This window comes from Dendrobium catenatum, unplaced genomic scaffold, assembly GCF_001605985.2.
Source record: "Dendrobium catenatum unplaced genomic scaffold, ASM160598v2 fragScaff_scaffold_730, whole genome shotgun sequence".
Lineage (NCBI taxonomy): Eukaryota > Viridiplantae > Streptophyta > Magnoliopsida > Asparagales > Orchidaceae > Dendrobium > Dendrobium catenatum.
Window position 1 is genome coordinate 132957 of NW_021319192.1, and position 20295 is coordinate 153251.

The 20295-nt window shown below is 37.3% G+C and overlaps 1 protein-coding gene across 3 annotated transcripts in view; it reads left to right on the forward strand.

Annotated features, from left to right (window-relative positions):
- Positions 1 to 20181, forward strand: part of LOC110095937 (signal recognition particle subunit SRP72) — a 24068-nt gene extending 3887 nt beyond the window's left edge. For 2 of the 3 annotated variants that reach the window (XM_020821663.2, XM_020821664.2), the window contains exons 4-7: positions 16839 to 17197; positions 17635 to 17731; positions 17811 to 18098; positions 18991 to 19974. In XM_020821663.2, the coding sequence (XP_020677322.1) occupies positions 16839 to 17197; positions 17635 to 17731; positions 17811 to 18098; positions 18991 to 19974 (1728 nt within the window). Of the gene's footprint in view, positions 1 to 16838; positions 17198 to 17634; positions 17732 to 17810; positions 18099 to 18990 lie in introns of all 3 variants that reach the window. The other variant, XM_028696290.1, reaches the window with a different exon arrangement.
- Positions 20182 to 20295: the final 114 nt, after the last annotated feature.

Sequence of the window (20295 nt, forward strand, 5' to 3'; positions counted from 1 at the left end):
CATAGATAAAACTACAAGGGAGGGGAGAATAAAATAAAAAGCTTTGTTATTAAAAAATATAGAAAAAAAAATTAAGGGGCGTGCCTTTTTTTTTTGGAAATTTTTTTTTTACCCACGGAAAAAATGTTTTATGGCTATTTTTGTAAAAAAATAAAAAAAAAACACTTTTTTTTTTTTTTTTTTTTTATTTTTTTTTTTTTTTTTTTTTTTTTTTTTTCTTATTTTTATAGGGTTTAAAAAAAACCCCACCGGGAAAGGAAAAGGGGGCGAACTTTACGTTAGGTTAAAATAATTTAAAACAAAAAATAATTAACCCCCCCACAAGGGTTCCGGTTTTAAAAAAGGCGGGAAGGACCCATTCTCGTTTTTTTTCCACTTTACTTAATTTTCAAAAAACGGAGGCTTATTTAACGAAAAATACACCAAAACAAAAAAGGAAAAAAAAATATCTAAAATAGGAAAGCCGATTCTCTTTTCCCCACTAAAGCCAGGATTACCAAAAAAGAAACAAGTTAATCTCCCGTCAATACCTACGTACGCCCCCACGCCTGCTGTTCTGCGATAGAGATGTTGCTGCCGTTAGCGATGGAGATAGAGATCTAAAACCGCATGTAGGGATTGATGTTGCTCATGCTGGCCACTTTGCCGTCCGACGTCAGATGAGCTGTGCATTGGAATCAAGAATCCAGTCAAAAAATTTAGAAAAAGTAGTATGGGCTAAAGTGGAACGAACGTTACCTTTTTTAGATATGAAAAGAACACGATGTTGAGATATTTCATTAAGAAATATAAGGTGCTGTCAAAGGAAGAATTGGGAGCCGCTCCTGACCCGTATGCAATACATTTGTAGCTCATATTATCTCAGTTGACTCTCTCGATTCTCCAAAAACGGTGAGTACGGTCTGTAGCCGCATATCTAGGCATATCGAGGCGGATTTGAGACGCATTTGTTCCTTGGAGTTTGGTGTCGATTGTTTGAAGTCTAGGACGAGGATTCGAATGACGTTGTTTCGAATCGAATTAAATTGACCTCTGGACGATTTGTTTCACGAACTGTCAAGCAGAGCCATTTATCGGAAACCGAATGGCATTTCACGAGGACTGTTCTTGCTGATGTTTTATTTCTTCGCTGTAACATAGCACGAAATAAAGAACATCTAGAGAGATGTTGGAATTAAACGACGTTTCTTATAACAGTCTTTGAAAAGTTGTAACAGACGGAAGACCGTTCAAGATGCTATTTAAGATAATATCTTTCGAAGGAAAGTCTCCCGAAACAGATTGAAAGCCAATAGCTGTAGCTAGCTTAATGTCGTTCGACGAGTTTCTTTGATTTTGTATCATTAGATTGTTGCATTCGAACTTTCTTTGTCAGTGCTGGGAAGTTGAATGAAGTCGTTCTTGTAGTTGGTATTGACTCGAGAACGGTTTCGTGTGGTTGACCATCCTTGTTTCATGTATGCCACCTAGTATCTCTATGTGACGTGGAAGTAGTATGACTATAAGGAATTATCTGATTGGCTTGAGATGGTGAAGGTAGAAGCGCCAGGGGAGGGATAGAGGATTTGTTCATTCAATAGTTTCCAGTAGTTTGTGGTCGTTTGCCGCGAAGCTGTGCTGGACAGGTTGGAGATACCTGTGTGTGATGACGCTGAAACTTTTGCATTGTGGAAATGGCTTTTCTTTGATTATTTACATTTTTGAAAAGGGGGGGGGGGGGGGGGGGGGACGCTATATAGTATAGTAGTTCGCTTGGTGAGTAAGTAGTGTGGGAACAAGGTTCGCTCAGATTAGAGATGTGGTGAGAATACTTTGAGAGGGTTTTGGGAACACAAATCTTCTATTGAGAAGAAGAGATGTTGAGATTCTTTTTGTTGACCAAGATATAATGGTTGGCTCCTAATGAAGGTGCAATATCATAAAATGGATCTCTTTCTGGTCTATGTATGGTTTGGTCACTGTCATGTAGCCCAGTCCGTCTTTGTCCGTCAATAGGGCCCGAAGTGAAGGTTTCGCCTGGTCAATCGAATTCCTAGATGAGTGTGCCATTGAATATAGACGAATATGTCAGCCTTTTGAGGAGCTTGAAATCGGTTTAGATTTGTTTTTTCTCGGGTGTGAAGATGGGCATCGGACCACTATATAGTTAGTACCCCTAAATGCCCGAAAATTCATGTGGGTCTATTTTCATAGTCAAGTATGAAGTCGAACTGTCGAGTTTTATCCAGTAGAGATTGCTTAAGAGAATAAGTGTGGTATTCGGATCATTGGAGTGACTCGCTGTCAAAGACTATAGAGACATGAACGCTGTGGCTTGTCACGTTGACAAGCTGGCAAGACAGAAGCAGTTGATAATTAGAGAGCGTATTGTTGTTGATTGAGAAGTAGACACTTTTATGAGTAGCTTTGAGAACCTGTATTCCTAATAAAATCTATAAGTAAATTGTCTCCTGAGTTGTTTTTAGGACTGGAGAGGTTACAGATGCACACATCTGCGCCTTTAGTAAGTTAAATCGATAATAGGATTTTTTTTTTTGCTCTTTTTTGTCACCAAGAGGTCGTCGACGTAAATTCTATACACGCAAAAAAAACTAAATTGGTACTTGGAGAAACGAGCCATAGACCCGCGGGATCGCTTTTGCTTAAAACTAACACAAAGAGTTGTCAAGATTGTCAGTAATTTTTTGCTTAAACACAGTCTTGGAGAGAAATTGACATTAAGCCGTATTATGGTGACTTCTTGATAGTTACACACTGTGCTTTGGTTAACGGTAATTAGATTGAGAAGAGTCAAGGTTGAAGCCAGGTGGTATGACCGCATGTAAACGTCGGTCGTAGGAGGTCTCCGTGACAAAAAAGGCGTTAGACCACGTCGAGTTTGGAGTATAGACCAATTCTTGTGAAAGAGCAAGAGTTTTCAGTACTCCGGTGGTAGTATCAGTTTTAGCAATAGGGCTAAATGTATTCGGTGTAAATTGACGCCGTATTCTTGAGTACATCCTTGGCGCCACAGGCACGCCTTGTACTGAGCTACTTGGCCATGAGCAGTAGTTTCCTTGATTCGGTAAGTCCACACGACACCCGAGAATTGGTTGCTTTGGTGGAGGAGGAACAAGAGAGGCCGGGTATGTTCCTGTTTCTGAGAGCTTCATATTCAATATACATAGCAGATCTGCTAGGTTTCGCTTTGTTGCTTGATTAAAACCAAAGTTGGTTGTTTTTAGGTACCCGTGACAGAACAACTGATGAGGATCAAGATTTTTCTTGGCTTGAAATTCCAGACAAAACGAGTTGCATGACGATGTTTTGCCTTGCTGCTTGGTTTGGACATCACGGGGATAGTAGTGTGAGGTGAGGTGGTAAAGGATGGGCGCGTAGGCGGTTTGTGATAGGACAAGGGTTTGTTGTGCTGCTTTGTTGAGACTCAGGGATGGTGGTATTTTTGCACTGGTGTAGGAACTTGGCAGAAACCAGAATGAGAAGAAGGGTCGTGAGTAGGAGATTTCCGGTAGAGGGAATTAGTGGTGCTGGTGTTTGATTTTGAGAGGAAATATTTTTCATGGAAAAATACGTGACGAGAGATGTGAACATGATTGGTATTTAGATTAAGGCAACGATAGGTCTTTGCGCTGGTTTGAGTAGCCAAGAAAGACACATGCGAGAGCGAGGCGCAATGTTTGTTTGTTGAGGCGTCGGGCTTGAGAGCACAGGGAAACCACACCAACAACATACCACAAACGAAAAAAATATGAGCGGTGCGTGTAAGAAGGATGTTGACAAGTAGAGATTGTAGTAAATGGCTGTAAGATAAGAATCCGAACGCAGAAGGTAACCGGTTAATAGGTTAGAGTCGTAGACAATGATTCAGCCCAATATAAAATCTGAAGAGGTTAAGGCCCGCGGCATGCAGAGGTTCGTAATTTCAGAATTACAAGATGCTCTATGCTTTACCTTATCGGACAACCCATTCTTGCACTGGGGATTGTGAGAGACAAACTCAAAACCTGCTGGTTTAGTTCCTTTAATGGAGAAGAAAGTCGGGTGAATTGTTCTCTGCTAAGAAATTCGCCTTCCAATACCGTCTGATAATTGTCGTAGAAGTTTGATATGCCATAGCCATATGACTAGGACCTCTGTTGAAATAAAATTAAGGTTATAGAAACGCTAGAATTAGGTAAACGTTTTTTGCTTTTATGTAGTTAATTTCAAATACTATTAGCAAGTTGATATACGATCGTTTTAATAATTCAATGCTATTTTATAAATGACGTAATATCATATATCCATAGAAAGGAGGGGCAAGGGCAAGTCCCCAAACATGCCGAAATGAGAACTGATTTGAACAATAAAATGATACGTTATTCTGTGAAGTTATTGCTTTATATATGTACAAAATGTTTAATCATATGGATATTGGAAACTGACAAGAAATACAAATTACAGAACTTCTGGTTACCATTGAATAATGATATTGTCTCTAGGAATCGGAAAAGAAGCTTGGCTAGTTGGATAACGGTCTTTGGATTTCGGATGACCCAACCGATCCATTTAGGGAAGCATTGGGTTGGCGCTTTTGAGCGTGAATTATGCCGATTTCTTGAGGGTTAGGTGGTTCACTGAATCTCGGTACAAGACCGTCATTGTTGTGTTCAGGAGAATTGTTGATTGTCCTGAGTGTCCCTTAATTACAAACCAGCTGTGTCAAAAAAAATGAGATATTGTTATACTATTGTAAAGCTTAGAAATAGATAATAAATGTCTGAGAAATAGAGGAACGCTGAAAGAGATATCTCGAAAAGAATTAGCATAATGAGCCGTCTCCGAAGCGAAGAATTTCTTGATAACGGGTTGTTCTGGATAGAGATGTTGCTGCGTTAGCGATGGAGAATAGAATGCAAGAATTTCCGCTGTAGGGCATTGATCTTTGTCTCCATTAGCTGGATGTCACTTCGTAAATGAGAGGTCATATCCAATAACGATCTCTCTTATTATATAAAAAGAGAAGTGCGAATTATCCAGATGCGGCTCCAGCCTAGTGAGTCTCTGTACTTGCATTAAGGCTGGATATCTGGAGTAGACAAGATCAAGTTCCTGGTCTATCACTTGCGTGAGTGGTGTAGATCGATCTGTTTTCGGCTTAGCTTGCTGTATGTGAACTGGATACTGAGCTCATTGTACAATTACAGCAAATGCTATGTCTAGTACTAGTTCGGAGAGAGGGTAAGAGACAAACTTCCTACAATCTTTGTGTAGGTTCCCCTTATATCAACTACATCTGGATCTATCTTAGGCTTCTAAGCTCAATTTATAAAATTAGGTAATATCAACTAGTGTTGGTGCTGGCTTACAGGCAAGTTTACCTGTTTCTCTAGGAAGATCTTTGATGGATTTCTGTTGTGAAATAAAGATTCCTTTGCTGGGAGTGAGCTACTTCAATTCCAAGGGAAAATTATTAGTCTACCAAGTTCTTTGATGTCAAATTCCTTAGCAAGATTTTTCTTAAACTGCCTTCTCACCTTCATTACTTCCAGTCAAAATAATATAATCAACATACACTAATAATTGTGACATCCCCTAAGTCTGAGGGTTGAAGAATAGTGTATGATCCCCTTGACTCTGTTGTATACTCATTCAAAAGCATGAATTTAGAGAATTTTCCGAACCAAGGCCCTTGGTCTGATAGTTTGAGCCCATATAGAGCTTTTTTCAGTTTGACACCTTGTTACCTTCAGATTTTTTTTAAAGCCTGGTGGTAATTTCCAAAAATCATCTTCTAAGTCCCCATGTAGGAATGTATTTTTCACATCCAGTTGTCTTCAGGTGCCAATTATACTTGGCTGCTATGATAGTAGGATTCGGACAGATATCATCTTTGCACAGGTGCAAACGTTTCTTGGTAATCAATGCCATACGTTTTGAGTAAAACCTTTTGCCACTAGTCTTGCCTATATCTCTCGCGTGTGCGCATCAGCTTGTATTTTACTGAGAACACCGATTTGCAGCCACAGATCCGTTTTTCCCTATCGGTAGATTGAACGACTCCATGTTTTGTTCTTCTCCACGGGCCTGCAGTTTCATCTTTATGGCATTTTTCAATTTTCTTATCAGTATAAGGCTCAAGAACATCTTTAGGATATGGATTATCTTCTAATGTAACAAGAAATTTTGTGTGACAGATGAAAGTTGTTGAAGATATAGAGTTGTTATAGGGTATAAGGGAGGTGGTGAATCTACCTTAATTTCCAGGAGAATGGTTCAGATTCTTGGATCTGCTTGAAGTATTGCTGAGCTTGATATGTCTGGAGGTAAACCTTTCCAAATCTAATAACTGTTGTCATTTGTTTCCCTTCTCTTAGGTTTCAGTGGATTGTTTTGAGGTCGTGGAGAATGTCAAGAGTGCTAGTTCAATTTCTCTCATCTTCCTCAAGGTTCAGTCTCCCCTGAGATGAGTTTTTAAGAATAGAATTTTTCTCATCAAATGTAACATCAATAGAAACAAAGGTGTTTTCTTGTGGGAGGATGGATAACACTTATAACCTTTTTTGGGTAGCTGAATAACACAACAAAGAGCATTTGAGTGCTCTTAATCTAATTTCTCTCGCTCATGGCTGTGGATATGAACATAGAGCAGTGCATCCAAAAGATTTGGGTGCAAAATATATGAGATGGGTTCGAAAACTCTGGGTAAAAAGAGGACAAGGTCTCCACATTGAGTTTTGAGGCCTAACAGCTGTTGAAGGTAATCGGTCTATGAGATAGCAAGCTGCAGTTAAAAGAGCTTCCCCAATAGGATTTGGTGTTTGTTTGTAGTGAAATAAGGCAACGCTTCGGGTGGTGGCTAGAAGGTGTACCATTTATTCCTCTCTTCCGCACCCCATTTTTGTTGTGGGTGTGAACTCGAACAATAGGCGGACAGTGGAGCATTATCCTTCATTCTGAAGTATGAGAAAAGGGTTGTGTTGATTAATATCTTTGGCATACGGAGCGGAACTATCCTTATTTACACCTAAAATTGATTTTGGATCATGGAATCAAAAGATGGGAAAATGGTGCTAACATCAGATTTATTTAAGGAAGAAATCCAAAGACTCTAGTGCAATCATCATGAAAGACACAAACCAGCGTGCCCCAAGATATTGGAGATTTTGCGCATCCCCATATATCACTATGATATAAGTAGAAAGGATGTCACAATCTCTCACTTTGTTTGGGAATAAGGTCTTTTATGTTTAGCCAACTCACAGTTTCACAATGAAAATTTTATTTTCTATTTCTGAAACAGTTGTGGATACATATGTCTTAGGATATCAAAGACGGATGTCCTAGTTCATTGTATAATGATGAAGCCAAATAGTGAATTCCTATCTACATGGGATAACATAGAAACAACTATTATTAAATTGTGGTTTCGTTCTTCCAGGTAGTACAATCCTGCTTCTCCTTAGACAGTCCAATCTTCTTCCACCTACCTGGTCCTGAAATAAGCAATAGGAAGGGGAAGAAGTTGATCGATAGTGTGACTTGGTAGGTTAGCATGAATTAAGCTCTTTGATCAACTCGTAGGTAATGGAACTTTAGGGGGAAATTTGTAAAGTTCTTGTACTATAGATTCTGTGATAAGATGACACGAGACTTTGTGAGAACGGAAATGATTGATGTTCTCTTCTGCCAACTACTGTGGACACACGTAATTCGTTGGAATAGTTATAATTTATGAGGTGGTAGTGAGGCGTCATGTATCGTGGCTCCTGAATTCTAATTACTCCATAATTCTTTAGATGATTTCTGGAAGCACTAGAACTGGAAAGAGAATTGGTTTACTCTGAGAGTGCAAGTGAAGAGAAGCATTTGATTGTTTCAAGAGATACATGAGTTGTTTAATTGTAATATCTTTTTTGCATTCTCAACGTTGACCGCTGCTTCTGAGAATTACTCTCGTAGTTTGTTGTGGCGTTAATGTGCTCTTTTTCCACCTCTTTCGTTATTCCACTCCTTGCTGGGGGTTTCCATGATTTCAGCTCATATTTCCTTTGTGGTTTAACTTTTGCAAATAGCTTGCCCAAAGTGATCCGTTCGTCTTTGAACTTCGAAGGATCTTTCCTTCTCCTTCCGCATGACGATTCTTTGTTCATTCACCACTTGTGAAATATTCAAGCTGTCTTTGATTCCGAATACATTGTCCTCGTCGACTCTTCTCTGCGCGGATGAGAACAAATGTGTTTGTTGAAGTGATGGCCTCTCCTTGCCGAGACGGATCTGAACTCAACTTGCAAATTCTCATTGAGTTATGCAAGAAACTCATAAACTCTATCTTTCTTTCAATAAGTTCTTAGCGATCGCACATCCTCGGAACTCTTAGTTCAATGCAACTATAGTGATCATTCTTGCCACCAATTTTGTAGAATGTGCAATATTCCTCACATCTTTACTCCCTGCTTCGTGCTCCAACTATTCCTTAACTTCAAAAAGATTTGGCCCGCGTCACGAGCTTTGAGTAGGTTATGCTCGGCAGCACCCATATGTACCTTTGCCCGTGAAAGGAGAACATAAATGTGTCACGTAATTTTGGAGTCATGGAATTCCACAGTCCATTGACATTAATCATTGAGTCTGCTTCATTCCCATGCCCAAATTTAGGCGATCTCACTTCTTTGCGTCCTCTCCAAGGATGATGAATGTATTTTACCTTTCCCCTTCAAGTAGGTCTTCACAAATTGAGACCACTTCAGGTAGTTCTTCCCATTTAGACGATAGGAAGGTTGAATGCTTTGAAGATCACCTCGCCCTTGGTGCACCATCGATTCCTCAATTTGATCAACACTTTGAGAGGAGTTAATTTCCGACATTGGAAAGTAATTAAAGCTCCCTAGAAATTTCTTGTTCGACAATAAAGGTCGAAAGGTAAAGATTTTTTTTTTTAATATAGAAACAAAACACGAACCAACGAAGTCTTATAGAAGGCTCGGTTTGGACTTAGGGCACGGACCCGATTTCACCCCCAAAGTCGCACGCAGGCGTGGATCGGTCGACTTCCCTAAAGTCGCACGCAGGGGCGAGTTGAGCAGGGCGATCGGAAAGGGAGAGATCGAGTTTTTTTTTAATATAGAAACAAAACACGAACCAACGAAGTCTTATAGAAGGCTCGGTTTGGACTTAGGGCACGAACCCGATTTCACCCCCAAAGTCGCACGCAGGCGTGGATCGGTCGACTTCCCTAAAGTCGCACGCAGGGGCGAGTTGAGCAGGGCGATCGGAAAGGGAGAGATCGAGCGAGTGGTCGAATGACTCTTCTTCGGCTCCTTTGGCTCGTATGTGGCTGTTCGACTAGGCTCCTTCGACAATCCTTTCGGATCGAAAGTTCCAATCGGAAGCTCCGATCAATTCGCACGTTCCGTCCGGATCTGAGTCGCCCGTTCCCTCCGATCGATTCGCCCGTTCCGTTCGGGTCTGCAGCTTCCGATCGAGTCGCCCGTTCCCTCCGAGTCTGCAGCGACCAAGTTTCGGTTGCCCCGAACTTCTACTTCTCTCTTTCTCCTCCGACGATCTAGGATCGTTGCTCTGATACCATGTTAAAACTGAGAATTTGAGAGGGAAAAAACTTGTGTTTATTCATTACAATCTTCCCTATTTATAGATCTATACAGGATATCCTAATTAGGAAGAAATAAATTGCAGATTTAATACACAAATAAGAAAATAAAATCTTTCCTAAATTCGTTCCCTCATTATGGCGTGATCCATGAGAGTATCCCACGGATTGATCTTTGCGTCCGTCGGATCCTTTGTACTAGGAACGACTGGATTTCAACAAAAACTAATTTGGCAGGCCTTTAACTAACACATAGCCCTTAATATATATCAAATCAATTCTCGTGATAGTTGACTATATTTCCTCTAGATCAATAAAAAATATATTAAGATCATTTTGTTGCCCTCTATATTTTTTCAAAAATTTCCTTTAACTTGAAAATCACATCAGTAATGAAATTTTCAAGCATTAATCGTTGGTTTTATGATATCGATGTAATTTATCTATGTCATTGCTCCATTTTCATCTCCAATTACTACAATCTTCAACATATCTTTTATTATTGAATACAAGTACCAAAATACTTATTCTTCAACCATTTGATATTCTCTCAGTTTTTAAATTCCATTAGAAAGATCTACCCACAATTACTTTAATATCAACCATATCTTCCCAAATCTCAATAGCTTTCCATAGCTAACTTGAACTTTGAGCTTTGGCTTTATGCACCTTCATTATAGGAGCTAACTCCAATTTATTTTCCCTATTAATTTATTAATTTATTGGATAACTTATTTTGTTTGTAATATTCTTTCAAAAAGACTACAAAACTCTATTGAATAATTTCTCAAGGCAACTTTTCTTTCTTTGATATCTTTATTTTTAATTGTGATCTCATTATCATGATTTTTTATGCATCTAATTTAATCAGAGTCTCTATGTCTTTAACCTTTAGTGTTTGCTATTTTATGTCTCATTTTCTCCAATCTTAGTACACTTCTTATTATATAAACTTTCAAAGCCATAACTTTTACTTTGCTTACTATTATATTTGCAAGACTTATATCTTCCTTATAATCATTATAAATCTTACTAGTATTTACATTTTGTTTGCTACTTAAATTCCTCAAGCATACATTGTATTAATTCTTTCAGCTCTTACAAAAATTGATTTTTCAACCCATCTCCTAATTAAACTTGGGATGACTAAACACCAACTGAACTTATAATATTCTTATTGATAATTCACTTTATGACATTCACCGTAATAATTTTGTCTTTCAACTCTATCTATTATTATAAGTAACCTTGTTAACGCTCATAACATATTTTATTTTATAACACTCCTCTTTGCTTTCTCATTCCCCACATATTATATTTTATAACCTTCATGAATGCCTTTCTGAACAATTCCTAGAGTTCTCCCATTTTCATTTAGTTTCTTGCAAAAAGGCGACATTGATTCTCTTTCTAATCCCCTGTCTAGTAATTCTAATCTTTCCATTCAAAGTTCCCACATTTCAGTTGACATTCCGTCCAACTGTTGGCTATTTCTCACCACAATTGGATTAGATTTTGGCACATCAATTATTAGTGATGTTCTAACAACTTCTTACCTAAATACCATCAAAATCAGTTAATTGTTATGTACCACTTATGGGAAATGCCTTAGCATTAATAAAATTGAAGTTTGAGATTCATTTCATGAATTTTGGCATAATTTTTACGATTAAGTCTAACATCAACCTTTAAACTTTTTCATCTGGCCAAATAACCATTAATGATAGTTTCTGGATTTACAAAAATTTTATTGTAAATACTAGTTATCAGTTAAACATATTTGTTATACTCAATTCTTGTTTGGCCTATTATGAAATGTTGATAATCTTTTTTATAGCTTGCCAAAGTAACTAAGTTGTCAAATTTTAGTCGTGGTTTTGTCTTGTCTTATAGCCTAGAGTATACTACTATACTCATATGTTGGCTGGACTGATTGAAAATTATCAATAGCTATTTTATTTTACTAATAGCATTTCAATATGCTTTATGATTATTTAGAGCATAAAAGATGTCTCAAGGCTTAGAAAAAGTATTTCTAATTTCTATATAACTTTTTTAAAAAGTTCATCAATCTTATCCTAACTATTTGGTTCAGCTTTATTATTCCTCCCTCTATCCTAATGAGATGCTAAGAATTTGTTAAAGTTGAACTGAGTAACATTATCTCTAAATCTGGTTTATTTTTAATATTCAACTTCCTTACATTTGATTTTAGATTCTTGGTTTATCTTTAATATATCAACTTTCCTTACATTTGGTTTTAGATTCTTAGGATTCATTTGCATTCATTTATGTTTGTGTATCCATCTGGTGAGAATTGTTATTGTTGTGTCTAGTCTAATATGTCTGGTTAGTTTTCATCCTTGTGTATAGCTGGTGGTGCTGAATCCCTCAATTTAATTAGATGGCCAGTTCTTTAATCATTATTTGAAAATCGACTCTGTTGGTATATGATAGGAGGTGGATGCTCTTTTCATTAAATCAATGGATTAAACATAAAAAATTCGGACGAAGAATGCCCAAAAAGAATTTTTATTGAAAAAACTATAAATACAAATGCAAGTTACAATTGGATATTTAATTGGAGAGGAAGCCATATCAGCCGGCTAGAGCCCAAATAACCTAAGAATAAACTAAATTCAGCTAGCAAGACATAACCTTAACCTTAGGAAAAACCCCCTACTTAAAGCAAACAATAAACGACAAATACCCGAACAACCCTCCCCTAATTTCCTCCCAAATGTGCCATATTGCATTAATTATTTCCCTCCTAAATCAGCCCTCAAATCTACCATCTTCAATTAGGAAATATCAAATCAGGCCCCAAATCTGTCCTCTTCAATTAGGAAACATAACATAATTAATCACCTCCAAATCAGCCCCCAAATTTTCCCTATTCAATTAGAAAATATTTCCTAATTAATCAGGCTTCTACAATTAGGAAATATTTCTTAATTATCTCCTCCAAATCAGCCCCCAAGAGTCGGTCCAGGAGGAACCCGATTTAAAAATACCCCCTTACAAAAAGCCACCTTGTTCGCAAGGTGGAAAAACGGCTCTCTCCTCAATTTCCTCATCATCACAAATAGTGAGAACCTGAAGAGTTCGGTCCTTAAACCTATGTCCCTTCTTCTGTAACTCTGTTTCTGTGAGTTTTTTAAAGTTTTCCCCATGTCTACAGTGTTCTTCTTCGAATCCTCTCTAAGAGAATCCGGTGTCGGCTCCTTGGATGCCAAAAAGGTTGTGGTCATGCCATTGTAAATGATTTAGATTTTTGGATTTTCAGTTTTGTAGTTGAACACGCCATCGTAAATGATATATCACATCGGAAGGTGAAAATATCACTCTAATGGTTTAGCTTAAAAAATTGAAAACTTCATTTTGACTATCTTAGTCAAACTTATGAGAGAATTACATATGACTTAAGAGTCCCAATGATATTCAATCGTGGGCTTGACTATGATAGTCTGGATACTTGATCATCAGTTATTATAATCGGATCGTCGCAATGAACCACATATGACCCCAAGAGGTCAAATTGATGTTCAATTACATATCTAACTACAATAGCTTATATATGTTTATCAATAATTTCATATTCAAATATCTCAATAAGGAATGATATATCTTTCCTAAAGATAGAAATACCATTTACTATTGAGTATTCTAAATATGATGATAATGATTGTCTTTGATTTTAATTTTTTTTTTTCAAAAGATTAAGTTTTCCTCATTCTATCTAGGGACTGAATATAATGAGGTTTAATTTATCTGGGTCTTAAATCTCCTATAAAGGATAACTTTTGTAGTTAATTACATTGCAGGAAGTTTGAGTTTTTTTTTTTGTCTTAAAAAATATAATGAATTTTCAAAGTTATTGGTTCAAAATGGATCCATCACCTTGAAAATTCAATTCATAATAATCCTGAGCATACCATGACTCAAGAAAATTATAGGTGTATAAATGCTCAAAAATCAACCACAAAAAAATTGAACTCAGTTTGACCACTAGATTTTGAGAAAAATGAAAAAATGGATTTCAAACAAGTGCAAATTTCTCAAAATTCAGTGGTCAAAACTTGCTGAAATTAATTTCAAAAAATAATAGGCTTCAAGACCTTCCTAATGAGACCAAAACACTCAATATGGTGGAGATTTAATTTTTTTTTGTAATTATTTTAAGTTCTTGCATTTAAATTGATTTTTTAAATCAATTTAATAAAAAATGATGGTTGGGACGTTGGGGGCAACATGTGGCACACATGGCGACTCGGCGGCATTCGTTGGACGTGTGATGCGTTGTGGTTAGTCCACTTGCCATGTCAGTGCGTTATCTGCGCCATCTGATCCGCGCGGATTGGCCGGATGGCCAGGATCACGTCACGTTAGCTAGTCTGGGTCAAGCGCGATGCACATTCAAATTAGGTCAGATGCGCCGTTTTGTTCAGCGCAATCTGCAACGTTCGAACGTGCTAGAAATTTTAGTTCAAAATGAACTAGAATTTCAAATGGCCATAACTTTCAAAATACTAGTCTAAATTTGATGAAATTTGAAATATAAGCTCTAATCACCTTAATCTTTTAATGCATGAAGCTTGGAATCTCCATGCCTTGAAATTTTAGAGCAGTTTCAAAATGAATTCAAACTTAAAATGAGGATAACTCATCAATCATTGGATGGGTTTTCTCAAACTTGGGCTTGTTTTGTTCCTATAAAAGTCCTCTTCAACTTTGTAGAAGACCCCAAGAGCTGGTTTGTATTGGATTGAAAGATAACTTTAGATTATCCTTTTTCTCCTATTTTCTCTCTTTCCTCTCAAACAAGAGCCTTGGAAGCTAGGGAATGGGGGGAAATGCTTGGGAAAGGTAGAGAGAGTTCTGAAGAAGTAGAGGAAGGAGAGTTTTGGGTTGGATGAGGCTTGGAGAATGAGATAGGTTGGAATGAGAGTTTTCATGTCTTTTGCCCATTTCGAGCTCTTGGCTTTGTTTAGATGGCTAGAATTAATCAGAGATCCCCCTTGGATGCCCAACACCTGTCACAGGTGGTTAGAGGGCAGAGGTAAAGGCTGCATGCTTGGGAGTTATTTGGGTTTGTCTTTTCTTGGGGAGGGGACCACATTCTACCACTTTTGGCTAAGCCATGGCTTGGGCTGAGTTTGTGAGCTGTTTTGAGAGGCTTTAGGGTTAATTTGAAGCATCCATGCATGTTGGTTTGGAGGGAAATGAAGTGCATGAAGGGATTTGCCCATATGAGCTTATTTAAGCTCATGGTTGACTTTTTAACCAGTCAAATGATCAATACTGACTAGGATGCGAGTTGGGAGAGGTCATGCATGCTGTTGGAATAATTTTCAAGAGGTTTGAAGCAATGGTTTGGATGTTTGAGTGAAAGGTTGACTACATGCATGGGTTTAACCACTTTAAATGAGTTAACCAAGTCAAACCAATGGGGATTTGAGTCATTTGACTCATGAAGGTGTTGAGCATGTTTAGAGTATGTAATAAAATGGTTTTGGAAGTTTGGTTTGGCTTGAGTTGAAATTTGGCTCAAGAAAAGCCCCTCTTAACCAATTGTTTTGAGTGTGGCTAGCCCAACTGGACCCAAGGGCTGAGTCCTCTATGGAAGGTTCCTAGGATCCCAATGGACCATCCCAAGGGTTCAATTTGGTTTGAAAATGCATAGGGCATTGAATTTGGCCTAGGTTGAGTGTAGGGTTGGTTTGGTCAACTATGGTTGACTTGGTCAATCAGGTTTGACCAAGGGTTGCTTACACTCAACCAATTCAAAATGATATTTTGAACCTAAGGAGACGATCCCTTGCGATGGTGAGGTTTTTTTTTGCATTAAATGCATGTTTTAGTGTTTGAGGGGTATTTTGATCAGCCATGATTGACTTGATAAACCAGGTTTAATTTGTGTATTTGATAAAAGAAAATAGAAAATACCAAGATACAATTGATCCTCTATTCGAGAGGAGGATCTATCTCTCCCAAATCTCTAGATGTCACTAGAGCCCAAGAAAAAGTCTAAGTGATCTCAAATTTCAGTCAAATTCAAGATGCCCTAACCCTAGGAAAACAAATTATTTAATGCATACAAATCAAAAAGGAAATCCCTAAACAGCCCCTACATTCAAATTTCCTTTCTAACTCACTCAAAAATCCTTTCTAAACAGCTCACGCACGCCGTGCGTTTCGTGCGTACATGAGGTGGAGAAGTCCGCCTCTGTTCGCATAAGCTTAAGCTGGTCCCGTCGGACCGGCTGAACCGGTCTAACAATTTGTCAAGATCGTTAGGTTTCACTTGAGATTTTTAAGTGTTTCCTATCTGATTCCTTGAGTTATGAGCTGCTGGTACTCTCATCTTAAATGAGATATTTATACATTTATGTTTTCCATTGCATCTACCATGAGAAGTGTATTGTGTACGCGAAGTTGATGTAAGAATTATGAAACCAAAAGGGAGATCGTTAGACACACCAGCTCTAAAAAATTTTATAAAAAAATTTTTCAACTAAAAAACTTAAGCTTATGACTGAGGGTCAAACAATTAGCTTTTAAACACCAATATAAATTTTCAATTATCTGGTGTTAGACTAAATTAATACTCTCATGTATTTTAACTATCCCCCCTCACATGAGAGCTGTTCAGATCTATCATCACCCCTTTCAAATGAAAGATTTTAATATCATCAAGTATCATTCACTAATAGAGCGCACTCAATTATATGGAGATATAGTGGGAGTCATTGTAGAATCTTGCTCAACTTGGCACTTGCTATGACCCATGGAATCCATAAATTGCACGAATCACTTGTTTCCTGTTTGGCTGTCAGCTCTGATACTATTTTTTTAATGAGTATGGAATCAAATGGGACTAAAGTTGAGCTAGGTACTCTTGTGGTCAAATCTATTTTCAACCCCACCAATTTGAGCTTATAATTAGTGGCCGGTCATTTGGTTTTTCAAAACCAACATATTTTTTAACTAGTCACCATGGGACTAAATCAAATATTCTTAGGTGCTTTAATAGTTACATAAGTACAGGATATTTAAAAAAAAACAGCATTGAAAACGCTTCACTTGGTTTGTATTAAGTGTTTTATGCTTCCTAATGCTTAACATTCTATTAATGATTTTGTTTTCTTAACTATGGCCTTCTCTTAAAATATTTTTATTTTAATAGAGGGTTCAATATCCTTTACAATGCTTTAGCCAATTTATCTGATATATTTTTGTCAATATTAAGGCATATTGCCTGTACAGGCAAAACAAGCTGCAAGACGCACTGGAATCGTTAAACAATCTAGAAAGAAGTTTGATGGTTTTACAGTTGGAGTCTCAAATTCTTTATCGATTAGGGAAAATGGATGCTTGCATGCAAAATTATGAGAAGCTACAGAAACTCAAGATCGATTCCTTGGATGTAAAATCAAATATTATTGCCACTTTGGTATCAGCTGGAAGATCTAATGAAATACAGGGAATGATGGATGCTCTGAAAGTTAAAGCGTCCAGTAGCTTTGAGCTAGCATACAACGCTGCTTGTTCTCTTATTGAGAAGAAAAAATATGCAGAAGCCGAACAACAACTACTATCAGCTCGAAGGTAATAACTTTTATTAATTCGCAAAGAGATCAAACTATTCTTGATGTGTCAACGTTTGTGGGTTAAGAAAGTAGCTAATAAAGGGTTATAGTTTACTGTGAGAAGATATACTAAGTTATTATAACAAAACTGCCTTGTATCATATTATAAAAATGATTGTCAAGTAACTGGGATTATTGTTAGTCAGAAACTAGTTCGATGGTTAACTGTTCTATTTGGTTTATATTAGATATTCTGTTTTTAGATTTTTCATCCGTACCATTTTATCTGCCTATGCATATGTTTGCATGGAAGTATATTCATTTTTTGGCTTTACGACGTATTTGCAACCATTGATTTTGGACCTATATATATTTTATTTTATTCACATTAATCTGAATATTGCTGTTATAATAAGCTGACAACTCCAAGTTATAATTCCTCTTCCTATATTCCAGAATTGGTCAGGAAATGCTAATGGATGAGGATTATGCCGATGAAGAGATAGAATCAGAGCTAGCTCCAATATCTGTACAGCTCGCATATATCCAGCAGGTATTTATGAGTTAATATGATTTTGAACTTTCTGATGTTGGGATTGAAAATAATTCTTCCTTCTGTTATTATGTCTTAGTTACTTGGAAAAAAGCAGGAAGCAATTGAAGCTTATATGGGTATAATTAGCCGCAACTTGGCCGATGCTTCATCACTTGCTATTGCTACAAATAATCTCATCGCATTGAGAGGCACAAAAGATGCTTCGGATAGTTTGCGGAAACTTGACAAATTAATAGAGAAGGATGATGGCTCAAAGTTCTTTAAACTTGCTAGTGGTCTTGATTTTAAATTGTCGCACAGGCAAAGAGAGTCCTTATATTCTAATCGCTTGTTTCTACTTCTTCAGACAAATAAGATGGATCAGGTCAGGCTTTATTGTTATTATTATTATTTTTTCAAATAATAATTTCCCTGTTTGTAATGCTGTGGAAGCTAGAATTTGACGGTCTTTAAAATGAACAAAATAACCCCCCTACTAGTTGCAATTTTATTTTTTGCACTAAATTAAATTAAAAAAGCCATAAGTGTATTAAAATATTATTAAAATTTTGAAATTCATAATTTTTTATTTCAATTTACTAATTAAAACAGGTTGAAATGATGCAAACTGTACAATAAAAAAAAAAAAGTAAACATTTTATACATACTGAATCTGTTTTATAAATATTATACTTTTGATTATGGCCCTAATACCATCTGCAAAATAGATAGATTGATACTTTGATTGCTTGAGGTATAACTCATACAAGCATATAAATTACTTCCTCTTACAAAACTCATAACACTTTCGGCCTTTAAGATTTGAGGTTCCCCTTTAGCTTGAAATAAATGTCTGAGCCTGTGAAACATCAATCTCAAAAGACAATTGAAGTTATATTAAAAAAAAAAACTTTAGGTGCTTAGGTATGCATCATTAGAACCATCTTTTGATTTCATTGTCAAGTTGCTGGAGGATCATCTTAATTAGCTTTTTGATGGTGCTTCCAAGATGAAATTTTATAATTCGTGGTTAAATGCTATAATTTTATTATTTTTCTGTTTCTTTTAAATCGATTTGTTTAATTCAGATTGGAGATCTTTAAAATGCATGTGCTTGATTTTTCTGTGGTGCATAATGGGGTTGTGTGTCGGTTTTTCTAATAAAAAAATTTCAAGCTCTTTGCGAATAACAAATTTATAAACTTTAAGCAGAGCTAAATGTTCTATATGTTTTTTTCTGGTTTCAGCCACATATGTAACAGTGGTTTATTTCACAGGCTCAAGAACTCGTATCTGCGCTTCCAGAAATGTTCCCTGATAGTTTGACTCCTATTCTTCTCCAAGCTGCTGTGCTGGTGAAAGAGAAGAAAGTTTCAAAAGCTGAGGAGATACTCGGACAATTTGCAGAAAAATTCCCTGAAAAATCGAAGCCCTTCCTGCTTGTTCGAGCTCAAATTTCTGCCGCTGCTGGCCATTTGCAGGTTGCTGCTGACTCCTTATCTATGATACATGATATCCGACATATGCCTGCGACTGTTGCGACAATTGTTTCGTTGAAAGAGCGCCTTAATGATATCAATGGTGCTGCTGCTGTTTTGGACTCTGCTGTCCAATGGTGGAAGGATGCAATGACGGAAGATAATAAGCTCAGTGTGATCATGCCGGAGGCTGCATCCTTTAAACTCAATCACGGGCATGAAAGAGAGGCCTTTAAACTGTACGAAGAGCTTGTGAAGGATCATGGAAACAACACGGAAGCTTTGGTGGGATTGGTTAAGACTGCTGCACGCACTGACATTGGGAAGGCCGAGTCATACGAGAAGCAGATGAGGGAATTACGAGGTCTCAAGGGAATCAATGTGGAAGTCCTGGAGAAGAGTTGTGGAGCAAAGCATGTGGAAGGGATAAATGTGGGTAAGGTGGAAGCATTGGAGGAAGTGAAGAAAGCCAAATCAAAGAAGAGAAAGAGGAAGCCGAGGTATCCAAAGGGCTTTGATCCTGCAAACCCAGGGCCACCTCCAGACCCAGAGAGATGGCTGCCCAAGAGAGAGAGATCGAGTTATAGGCCGAAGAGGAAGGATAAGAGAGGTGGTCAGGTGAAGGGTTCACAGGGAGCTGTTGTTCGTGAGAAACATCATGATGTTTCTGTTTCAATTGCGCCTAATCTGAAGTCCAGTCAGGGTTCTTCTTCCAAAGGCGCTGCAAGTTCAGAGCAGCCTACTAAAGCTTTCTCCAAGTCCAGAAAGAAAAATAGGTCGTAAGAATCCATTCCATTCCGTGGGATCGCACAATCTAGATTTATTTTTCTTATTTCTTAGCTCTTTAGAACCTTCGTTGTGGTTTAATTTTTGTTAGGCCCTGCTTTTCCAGAAAGTTTGGGCTGTTCAGGTAACATTTCTTACCAATTTTCTAATGAAGTTCCTGCCTGTGGTGGGGTTTTCTCAATATAATATTGACGGTTAAAGATTGCTCCGGTTTCTTATAACATAACAAATAATAAAATTTTAATGGAGCGAGCATATCTTACATATAAATATAGAATGGTCGGTGGCATTTCTTGGAAAATGAGATTCAGGAGGTAG